Source organism: Panthera onca, chromosome C2 (genome assembly GCF_046562875.1).
Source record: "Panthera onca isolate mPanOnc1 chromosome C2, mPanOnc1 haplotype 2, whole genome shotgun sequence".
Lineage (NCBI taxonomy): Eukaryota > Metazoa > Chordata > Mammalia > Carnivora > Felidae > Panthera > Panthera onca.
This window is the reverse complement of record NC_138347.1, coordinates 142,224,279-142,236,284: the sequence shown is the minus strand read 5'-3', so window position 1 is coordinate 142,236,284 and position 12,006 is coordinate 142,224,279. Positions and strand designations below refer to the sequence as shown.

The 12,006-nt window shown below is 37.4% G+C and overlaps 1 protein-coding gene across 4 annotated transcripts in view; it reads left to right on the top strand.

The window, feature by feature from the left end:
- The window catches only part of NGLY1 (N-glycanase 1), a 65,453-nt gene that overhangs the window by 31,945 nt on the left and 21,502 nt on the right, over nucleotides 1-12,006 (top strand). For all 4 annotated transcript variants that reach the window (XM_060638513.3, XM_060638511.3, XM_060638512.3 and 1 more), the window contains one exon: nucleotides 8,263-8,485. In XM_060638513.3, the coding sequence (XP_060494496.1) occupies nucleotides 8,263-8,485 (223 nt within the window). The remainder of the gene's footprint in view (nucleotides 1-8,262; nucleotides 8,486-12,006) is intronic.

The window sequence follows — 12,006 nt, the reverse complement described above, 5'->3', positions numbered from 1 at the left end:
TTCCTCAGTTTCCCACAGTTCTTAGTGCTCTGGTCCATTTTGAGATTCTCTTGCAATTCTTGGATGTCCTGTGCCCCTTTTCTTTTTTTTTCCTTTATTCTTTTTTTTCCTCTTTGATTTTTAGTTTGGGAAGTTTCTGTTAACCTATCTGCAAGCTCACTGTCCTTGGCTACGTCTTATCTACTGATGAGCCTATGAAGCTCATTCTTTTTTTTTTTTTAAGTTTCTTTATTTCTGAGAGAGAGAGAGAGAGAGAGCGAGCGAGCATGAGTGGGGGAGGAGCAGAGAGAGGGAGACACAGAATCCAAAGCAGGCTCCAGGCTCCGAGCACGATGTGGGGGCTCGAACCCGTGAACTGCGAGACCATGACTCCAGCTGAAGTTGGATGCTTAATGGACTGAGCCACCCAGGTACCCCCCATGAAGGGCATTCTTAAGTGTTCTTGATTTCTACCATTTCCTTTAGATTTTTTTAAAAGTTTCTAAATAACAACAAAAAAATCTATTTACATTATCCATCTATTCTTACATGGTGTCTACTTTTTTCATGAGAAACCTAATATATTCATCATAATTATTTTAAATTTTTTGTCTGTTAATTCCAAAATCTGTGCCATATCTGAGTAGTTCTGATACTTGCTTTGTCTCTTCAGACTGTTTTTCATGCCTTTTAGCACATCTTATATTTTTTGTTGGAAGTTGGACATGATGTATTGGGTAAGAGGAGCTGAGGTGAATAGGCCTTTTATGTAAGGTTTTATGTCCATTTAATGAGGAGTTGGGCTATGTTTAATGTTTGCCATAGGTGTCAGAAGCTTCAGATTTCCTCTGGTATTCTTGTCTTCCCTCTTGTCTTTGGGCTTTTCTAAGAACTCCTTAGAGTCTGTATCTTTTAGTGTATTCCATTTTTTTTACACTAGAGCGTTGTTGGTATAATGCAGAGGGGAGGAGAAGCCCTCTGTCATCTTCTGAGTAAATCTCAATTAAGTTTTAGTGGGCCTGTATCCTCAGGCTTGTGACCTTCCCAAGTCTTTCTTAACTTTTCCCCCCCATAGGCAAGATAAGAAGGCTAGAGACGGCTAGGGCCAGGGAAGTCCCCTTTCCCCACTTCAGAAAAGGCTCTGGTAAAATCTTTTTTCCCTGAAGAATAGGCCTTAATTGTAGAGAATAATCTGGGTATACTTTACAATTCTTAATCTTCTCCTCTCCTTCCCAGAGCTATGAAGGAATCTTTTCTTTTTTTAATTTATTTATTTTGAGAGCATGCACACACATACACACACACATTCAAGCAGGGGAGGTGAAGGGAGAGGGAGAGGGAGAGAGAGAATCCCAAGCAGGTTCCACGCTGCCCTGTCAGCACAGAGCCCAACATGGGGCTTGATCTCACAAGTGTGAGATGATGACCTAAGCTGAAATCAAGAGTCAGTCGCTTAACCAACTGAGCCACCCAGGAGCCCCTCTTTTTTGGTTCTTTACCAAGAAAACCTGATGGAATTCTTGGAGGGAAAACCCTCAAACGTGTTAGGAATCCCTCCTAAGATTGTGTTTCTTATTCAAGCTAGTCCATATTCAGCCTCCAGCAGTTTGTCAAAATTACCATTTAAGTGTTTCTTACCAATTTATGATTCCGGTGGCTTATTTTCCATATAGCAGATGCTGGTTGTGATTCTCTGTATTTGTCTGTTTCTCCAGATTTCAGGGTGACAGTTTGCCCTGTGAACTCTTCTGAACTCAAGAAAAGTCAGTGATTTTGGTTTATTCAGTTTTTTACTGTTGTAACAATGCGAATGAAAACTCTAAGCTCTTTACGTGTTAGAGCTAAAACCAGAAGTCTCTCAGAGGGATTAACTGTGTGTTTCTTTTCCTTTTTTAATCATTTAATCACTTCTTACATATATCATGAAGATATTTTGCTGCCCATTGTATTTTGGTAGTTTTGTCTTTATTATAGTATTATACTGTGTCATTTCCTTGTATTTGATGACCAGTCTGGGCCTTAGTCTAAATTCAGCAACATTGTTATGAGACCTTGAGACAATTCTTCATGTTGGATTAATAGATTTTTACTATTTATGAGATAAGAATGCTTATTAATATGTGATCACAAAGACCCTGTCCACTTTAAAGTACTGTGCTCCTTTAGATAATGCCTGACATAAATGCCTGTCTAATAGGTACTAACTGAAGCGTGTTTTGTGTGTGAGTCATTGGGCTAAGCCCCGCAGGGGAGACACAGCAGTGTCCCTGCTGACATTTGCCTGGCATGTTTTCCCTCTAATTATAAAGGTAATATGTGGCTTTTTGGTAGAAGATTTGGAAAATAGGAATAAGATAAGACATCTATAACTTCATCTCATCAGAGTATGACTTAAGATTTATCTATATATCCTCTCACACTTAAATTAAAAAAGTTAAAAATCCTGTTCTTTAGTTACTAATGTACTAATGAGTACATGAACACATTTTAAGTACTCATTAACCACAAGTGATTTGTGGCCACCCTGTCGGACAGTGTGGATATGAACTATTTCCATTATTGCTGAAAGTTCTATTGGATGCTGCTGTTCTACAAAAACAGTAGGGTACTGAAAGATGAAAGAGTAAGAGTAATAAGTGGGAGAAATCCAAATATATAGTGAAATAAGTGGTATTACAGACATAACGGCTATATTTTTTCAGGTTAGAGTGGGCTGTGAGCAATGGGATTTGACCCCAGTGGCTTAAGATTTATTTTCTCATGTAAGAAATTATTGAGGGAGGCAGTCTGATGCTACTGGTAGGCTCTGAGACATTATCAGAAGCCTAGGTTCTTTCATCTTTTGGTGCCGGCATACATGGTTTCCATTCCGCAAGTTACGTCTCATAGTCCAAGGTGACTGCTAAAGCTCCAGCCATTATATCCGCAGACCAGGCATCAGGAAGAAGAAGAGCAGAGAAAGCAAAAGGTACCTCTAAGCTGAGCCTGTTCTCTTGAAGCAGCCTTCTTTGGCATCTCACACCAATCTTCGTCATTTGGCCTCATTTAGCTCCAAGGGAGGCTGGGACCTGTAGTCTTTTTAGCTAATGCATTGCCATCCTAAATAAATCAGAATCCTGTAAATAAAGTATTGGCAGATGGATGTTGTATGGCAAGGAGCACCTTTGGCACTGAGATGATTACAAAGCCTCCTTTGTCCAGGTTGGTGATTTTCTTTCATTGTGGGTTTTTTTGGTGTGTTATCTGTTTGTTTTTTCATTTCCTCCTCAAATTAAATCTTCTGGGTTTCTGACTAGGAAAAGTGTTCTGGTTTGAAGCAGAAGTGAGAACCTTGGAACACTGCCCACTGAGATACCTTTAGAGATAGTTGAGGCTCAGAGAAGTGTGATTTCATAGCTCTGGCTTGAAAGACTGAAGAGTTGTCATGATTGAGTGTTCCAAATATAGGTGAAACACCTATTTCGAAGAGGAAGAACCCTGTCATTTTAGAAAAGTGAAATAAAATATATGTTGGCCTACTGAATTGAATATGAAGACATGGGAGGAAAAATGTTGAGTATTAAGGTGTGTCTAAGGATGAGGCTACCTAGACAGATGTTTTACTGGTTCTCTTCTCTTTTTGTTTTTATGTTTATTTAATGTTCTTGCGAGTGACAGAGGGACAGAGAGAGGGAGACATAGAATTTGAAGCAGGCTGCAGGCTCCAAGGTGTCAGCACAGAGCCCAATGTGGGGTTCAGACTCCCAATCCACGAGATCATCACCTAAGCCAAAGTCAGACACTCAGCCGACTGAGCCACTCAGGCGCCCCAATGGGTTCTCTTCTTATTCCCTCTTTTGTACACTAATGTCTGGTTTTCATAGGATGGAGTTAAGACCTAAAGTTGTTGATTTTATTTTTGTCACTGAAAAATTACCAGAAATCTATTCGTATGTTGTTTTTGAAGATGCTAAATTTATTAATCTAAAGTCTTTTTTTTTTTTTTTTTAGGTTTATTTATTTGAAAGAAAGAGTGCACGGGGGAGGGGCAGAGAGAGGGAGAGAGAGAATCCAAAGCAGGCTCCATGTTGTCAGAAGAGCTCAATGCAGGGCTCAGTCTCACAAACCATGAGATCACAACCTGAGCCAAAATCAGGAGTTAGGCACTTAACCAACTGAGCCACCCGGGCACCCCCTTGAAGTCTTGATTATAATTTTAAAATATACACTCCACACTCTAATATATTCTCCATATTTTCCCAGAATTTACCATCTAAAACAAACAAACAAAAAAACCAAACACAGGCACACAACCAAAAAGAATTTAGCATCTAAGTCAAACCTTCCTTTAAGCCCCATAACTCTGAGCTTTCTGAGCTCTTATCCTCTACAGACAGGATTCCACTTGCATTTCTCTGAGCCATAATTAAGGATATTGCTTGATCAAGGAGCACTGTCCCTGGTGGGCCTCACACTCTGTGTGCCAGTTCTACTTCTGGCTGGGAGGCTGCAGTACCTAGAATGCAGAAATACAAGTATTCTGTCTTCCTTGCCCTTCTTTTCCCATTTTGATAATGACTATTTGGTGAACAGTATTAATTCTAAGTAATATTATGAGACTTGTTTGTTTAGTCCTTCCACCATTCATTCAGGTATTTACTGCATGACAAGCACAGTTCAAGGTGTTGGGGATACAGCAGTGAACAGAGCAAAGTCTGCTGTCATTGGGTGAGAGACTAAAAAAAACCCAATACGCAAATATAGCGCGTAGTGGTAAGTGCTGGGAAGACAAACAAATCAGGATAACAGAATAGAATGTGACTAGGAAGGATGCTGTTTGTATAGAGTTGTCAGGAAAGTCTTCTCTGGAAAGCAGGGATTTCCACTGCAGTTAGGGGGAACCAACAACTGCAAAGGCTCCCCGCGGTGCAGGTGAGCTTGGTCCCTATAAAGGATGGCAGGGAGGACATGGTGCCTGCCACAGAATGAACAAGACAGAGGTCAGAGAAGTAAAGGGGTACATTAGTTTCCTGTGTCTGCTGTAACAAGCGGTCACAAACTTGGTGACCTAAAACAACAGGAATGTATTCACTTGCAGTTCTGGAAGCCGCAAGTCCATAATCAGAATCGCTGGGTTGAAATCAAGGTGTCAACAGGGTCTCATTATCTCTTTCTGTTCCACTATCACATCACCTTCTGTGTATGTGTAGAATTTCCCTCTGCTTCCCTCTTTTAAGGGTACAGCATGCATTTAGGGCCCACCCAGATAATCCAGTATAATCCCACATCTCCATATCCTTAATCATATCTTCAAAGTTTTGTTTTGTTTTGTTTTGTTTTTTGTTTTTTTGCTATGTTAGGAGTTAGAGACTCCAGGGGTTAGAATATGCTTATCTTAAAAAAAAATATGCGTATCTTTTGGTGGACCATTTTTCAGCCTACCAGAGGAGACCAACTGTGGTAAGAAAGGGCAAGAGTAGAAACTGAACTGTATCCTGAGTGAGATGGAAACCCATTGGAGGGTTTTGAGTGACATAATCTACCTTGCATTTTTTAAAAGATTACTCTGCTCTAGGCACTTGATGGAGAAGGATGGCAGTGCTATATTTCTCAAGCTCATTTTTAATCTAATACCAACTTTCATATTATATAAGTAAAGCTAGATTTGGAAAGCTAGGCGGCTCAGTCAAGTTAAGCATCCAACTTCAGCTTAGGTCATGATCTCATGGTTTGTGGATTTGAGTCCCGCATCAGGCTCTGTGCTGACAGCTTCAGATCTTCTGTTCCCCCTCTCTCCCTGCCCCTCCCCAGCACACGCACTCTCTCTCTCAAAAATAAATAAACTTTATTCAAAAATGCATTAAAAAAAAAAAAGAAGCTAGACTCTCCCTGCCAATCAGTCGCATCTCTTCCATAGGTTAACAGCTATTATCATATGATGTGTTCCTTTTCATATCTTTTCGTATGTTAATACATAGGAAATACACCCATAGTTACGTGTAAAAATAGTTTAAGCTGTGTGGATTTACATAAAATTTATCATCCCATATATCTTCAGTTTCTTGATGTTTTTCATTTACTAATGTGTTTTAAAAATCTTTTTAACTCTCCATAGTGTTCTATAGTATGCATGTACTATTATGTATACAGTTCCCTATTGATAAACATGGAGATTATTTACCATTTTTTTTTTCTATTCTAAGTATTCCTGCAGTGAGAATTCCTGTAAAGCATGCCTCCTGGTGCATATATATGCACAAGTGTTTCTCTGGGATAAATATAAATGTCAAGGATGTGTTGATACTTTTATACTGTAATGGATCCTGCCAAACAAATTGCCTTCCAGTGTACATAAAAAGTGTCTTGAGAGTATTTGTTTCCACTTAATGAAATTATTGGACTTCTTTTATGGGCTTTGAATTTATCTAATGGGTTTGCTAATATTCTTAACGATTTATAGAAGTTCTATATATATTCTGCGTACTTTTCTTTGTTAAACATATTACTTTTTTTTCTCCCAGTGTTCTTTGTTTAATTTCATGTAGTGTTCTTTGTTTAATTTCATGTGGTATATCTTTTGAAATTCATGTTACAAAGTTAATATAAGAAAATTTATTTTTTTTCCATTATTAATTTCACAATCTGCATCTTGCTTAAGAAGGCCCTTCTATACCACAAAGCCATAAACGTGTTCTTTTGCAATTTCTGCCTTTATAGTATTCCTCCTCTCAGTATGTTATGTAAATTCTGTTGTACCCAAATCATTATTTTTATTATAAAAAAAATTTTTTTAACGTTTATTCATTTTTGAGAGACAGAGAGAGACAGAGCATGAGCGGGGAAGGGGCAGAGAGAGGGAGACACAGAACCTGAAGCAGGCTCCAGGCTCCGACCTGTCAGCACAGAGCCCGACATCGGGCTTGAACCCACAAACCGTGAGATCATGACCTGAGCTGAAGTCGGGTGCTCAACCTACTGAGCCACCCAGGCGCCCCCCAAATCATTTATTGAATCGTCCATCCTCTTAGAACTACTTTGAAAGGCTAACTTCATCAGACATTATGTATCACTTAAAAATCTATTTTTCAGGAGTCTTCCTTTGTTTCAGTAATCTACTTTGTCTATTTTTCACCAATATCACAATATTTTAATTATTTTTGTGATTTTGTAATGTGTTTTGACATGTATTAGATGAATTTATCTTATTGTTCTTATTCAAAGTTATGTTGACCATTTTGTCTTTCATGTGAATTTGCAGTTTGTCAAATTTTATGAAAAATTACTTTATAAATTTTAATTACATAAAATTTGTAATTATTTTTAATTTAATTGGTATTACATTAAATTACAGATTAATTAGTAGATAATTAACAACTTTAGAATATTATTTTCCCATCCGGGAACATAATCTGTTTCTAGCCTTTATAGTCTCTAGGTTTTTGTATAATACAGTTTTTTTCTATTTTGAACTGTATCAAACAGAAATACAAAAACACCTATGACCAGCATTGAACTTTATTAGATCTTAACGTTATGCCATATATTTCCTTCAAGTATGTTTTATTATCACTTCTTAATAATAAAACATGAAAAGATAGAAATGAGAACTCCCTAGATATGTCTTCTAGATTCATTTCTCCTCTCCTTCCCTTCTTTCCAAAGATACCACAGTCTTGAATATGATCAAGAGAAATCTTTTTAAAGTAGATATAATATTAACAGGCCATACATACCTGTTGGGGTTGTTACATACATTGTAGGCATTGTTCTCTTTTTAGTTGATGTGTGGTGAGTGTCCACAGATAGATTACATTGTGTAGTTGAAAGACTAAGAAAAGTTGATAGGGTGATTTTTTAGGTGTCTGGAATTCTCTGATTTCTGCTTGTGATTTTGTGATTGTTTCATGTTTACTGGTATATATACCTGATAACAAATTGAATATAGTCATTTTTAAATATTTTTAAGAATCAGAATGATTTTCTTACCTCCCTGTGTTTCAAGATCAATTCCACATTAACCATAGTTCCCTGAGAGGTGGTTATGTTCAGCTCACTTTAGTACATAATGTCAGTTACGGTGGTAAATGGCATACTGCTATAAATGTGCAAGGCATTATGTCGTATTTCATCCTGATTCACGACATGCTGACAGTTCTTTTCTTGCATCATATTTGAGAATACCTTTTAGATCATCTTATATTTTCATATATTTCAGCTCCATATTTTAGAATAAAATACGTGTGTGTGTGTATTTTTAGTTTTTGTCAGCTTCAGATCTTACTTGGTTCTGTTTTAACTTCTCAGGTACTGATGTAAGTGAGGAGGATTTTCTTCTGCTGGAGCTTTTACACTGGTTTAAGGAAGAATTTTTTCAATGGGTGAATGACATTTTGTGCAGCAAATGTGGTGGCCAGACTAAGTCTAGAGGTGAATCATTATTTCCCAATGATGATGAACTGAAGTGGGGTGCGAACAGAGTAGAAGATCATTACTGTGATACATGCCAGTTCAGCAATCGATTCCCAAGGTGAGTGTCCACTGGACAGTAAAGTCAGAGTGATCTCTTAATGGAATGGTTAGAAAAGAATTTTTATTAAATGAGCTTTTTAATTATTAGAAATATATTCCTCTAAGACAGAGGTCAGCAAGCTATGGCTGGTAGGGTAAGTCCAGCCCACATCCTATTTTTGTAAATACTGGAACACATTTATTCTGATTTGTGTGCTTATGGTCTATAACTCCTTTCACATTATAATGTCAGGGTTGAATACTGGCAACAGTGGCCATATGGCCTACAAAGTCTAAAGTAATTACTGTCTTAAAAATTTTTTTTGATTGTTTATTTATTTTTGAGAGAAAGAGATGGAGAGAGACCGAGCACAAGCAAGGAAGGGGCAGAGAGAGAGAGGGAGACACAGAATCCAAACCAGTTCCAGGCTCTGAGCTGTCAGAAAGAGCCCAACGTGGGGCTCTAACTCACAAACCGTGAGATCATGACCTCAGACAAAGTTGGACACTTAACCGACTGAGCCACCCAGGCACCCCAATTACTGTCTTTTTATAGGAAAATTTTGTTTACTCTTTCTCTAGCATATATTGAGTGTAGAGGCACCTGGATGGCTCAGTCAGTTAAGCATCCAACTTGGGCTCAGGACGTGATCTCATGGTTCATGAGTTAGAGCCCCTCATCAGGCTCACTGCTGTCAGCTTGTGAGTGCAAAGCCTGTTTCAAATCCTCTGTCCCCCTCTCTCTGCCCCTCCCCAGCTTGGGCTCTCTGAAAAATAAATAAATTAATAAATTTAAATAAATAAATAAAGTGTGGTCTTAGCACATTTAATGCTATAAATCTTTTTTTTTTTAATATTTTCTTTTAAGTTTCTTATTTGAAAGAGACAGCATGAGTGGGGGAGGGGCAGAGAGTGAGTTGGGAGAGAGAATCCCAAGCAGTCTCCACGCTGTCAGTGCAGAGCCCAACATAAGGCTCTCATGAAACTGCGAGATCATGACCAGAGCCGAAACCAAGAGTCAGTTGCTTAACTGACTAAATCACCCAGCTGCCCTAATGCTGTAAATCTTGTATTGTTCTTTTAATTACATAACTTGTAACTTTCTGATAACTTTATTAATAATTGATAGCACATAAAAATAACACTAATGACATTAATAATACTACTGATACATTGTGATAGTAAACACAATGAGGTACATAAAATAATCATCAGATGCTAATATGGAAGGTAGAAGTATAATGCCATCATATTAACGACAGAATTTTAATCAGGTGCCTTCCCCACCCAATCTAATGTATCCTCATTATTTAAATTTTAAACTAAGGAAGTTTGAACTTTTCAATTAACTTTTTTCATCCTTTAATTCACAAGCCTCTTATCAGATTTTTTAAATTGGCAATACTTATAAACATTGGTCATATCATCAGTCAAGAAAAGATACCAAGTTTTGAAATACCTCATTTTGGACACATAGGGACTTAGTTTTGTCCTACATATAGAGTTGGGATGACGAACAGTATTAATTCTAGGCTAGGCTGGTTATGCAACTTGGCACAAGTAGTATATAGAGGAGGCATACGATGTGCTAATTCTGCCACTGTTACTGCTTCATGTAAATTTACATCTGTTTTTGGGGCGCCTGGGTGGCTCAGCTGGTTGGGCAACTGACTTTAGCTCAGGTCATGATCTCGCAGTTTGTGAGTTCGAGCCCCGCATCGGGCTCTGTGCTGACAGCTCAGAGCCTGAAGCCTGCTTCAGATTCTGTGTCTCCCTTTCTCTCTGCCCCTTCCCTGTTCACGCTCTGTGTCTGTCTCTCAATAATAAATAAACGTTAAAAAAATTTTTTTTTTTTAATTTACATCTGTTTTCAATTACTTTTAATTATGTTGGTCATAAATTTATTTAAATTAAGTAGTTTAATGGCATCTGTTTAAGGCAAACTTATCATTGCAAAGCCAATTCATTCATGCAGTGGTTTCCTTCTACAAGCTTATGGCCAACATCTCTGCTCAGCTAGGGCACTTTTCTTGCTTAGCTTTATCAGTGAAATCTTTCTCAATGCATTATGCAAAATTTGGTGTTCTCCAGTTTTATGATTATAATTACAGTAACTTTTTAAAAGATTGTGGCAAACATCTTCCAAAAAATAATTTCCAAATTAGCAAGCACCTTTAAGTGGTTAAGAAGAAAAAAGTTCCATCAAAAAGATCATTCTACAGTATAGTAGTATTTAATTTTTTTTTTTAATTTTTTAATGTTTTTATTTATTTTTGAGAGAGAGAGAGACAGAGCATGAGCAGGGGAGGGGCAGAGGTGGGGGAGACACAGAATCTGAAGAAGGCTCCAGGCTCTGAGCTGTTAGCACAGAGCCCGACGCAGGGCTCAAACTCACGGACTGTGAGATCATGACCTGAGCCGAAGTCGGACGCTCAACGGACTGAGCCACCCAGGTGCCCCCAGAATAGTAGTGTTTTAAGTAGAATTGAGTTCACTTAAGTTTTAAAATCTTTACTGAATAGTTTGTTAAAGTTGTTTACCTTTTAAATACATGAGCTAATTATACCACTTGTTAGAATAATACTAATGCTTTAAGCAGATTTCCTAGAGAATCTCTGCCTGTCCAAATCTTATCTGTCCTTCAGGTCCCAGTTCAAATACAAACTTTCCTCCCAACCACACTCTGTAACACTAAATCTGACCTGTTGTATATGGTTTTGTCACATTCTGCCTTCTTCCTGTTAATGCCTGTAAACTCCTTTAAGGCTGTACCACTGTTTAACCATTTTCCACTATAGATTCTAACACAATGCCTCATATATTCTAGGCTCTTTAATCATTATTTAAGTATGTGAAATGAAGCTAATATAAAATTGTATGTCAACTATATTTCAATTAAAAATAATTTTGGGGACGGGGACAAAACATAAGAGACTTAAGTACAGAGAACAAACTAACGATTACTAGAGGGCTATAGGTGGTGGGATGGGCTGAATGGGAAGGAGCATTAAGGAAGGCACTTGTTGGGATGAGCACTGGGTTTTATATAAAGGGGATGAATCACTGGAATCTACTCCTAAAATCATTATTGCACTATAGGCTAACTAACTTGGATGTAAATTAAAAATAAATAAATAAATAAATGATAATAAAAAAGAAAAAACAAAAAAATTAATTTTTAAAAATGTGAAATTAAGAAATGTCGCTGTTTAGCACAGAGGTAATATAAATTGTTTAAATTATTGATTATGATAATGAATCAAGGCTTTTCTATGGTTATTTTATTTTATTTTATTTTCAAATTTCTGGTGAGTTTCATCTCATACCATGCATGTAATATAAAGCTAATAATGGGACTGCAGTGAAAAAGCAAGCCATGATGTTGACCACAATTAGGAATGAAGTTCCATATAGTACATGATTAAAAAGCAAATATTAATAAAGGTACAAAATCAGCAAAATCACAATACATTTGAGTAAAATGCCAGCAAGTTACCATTGCTTATTAATGCAAAATAATACTTCAGGAAAAACTGACAA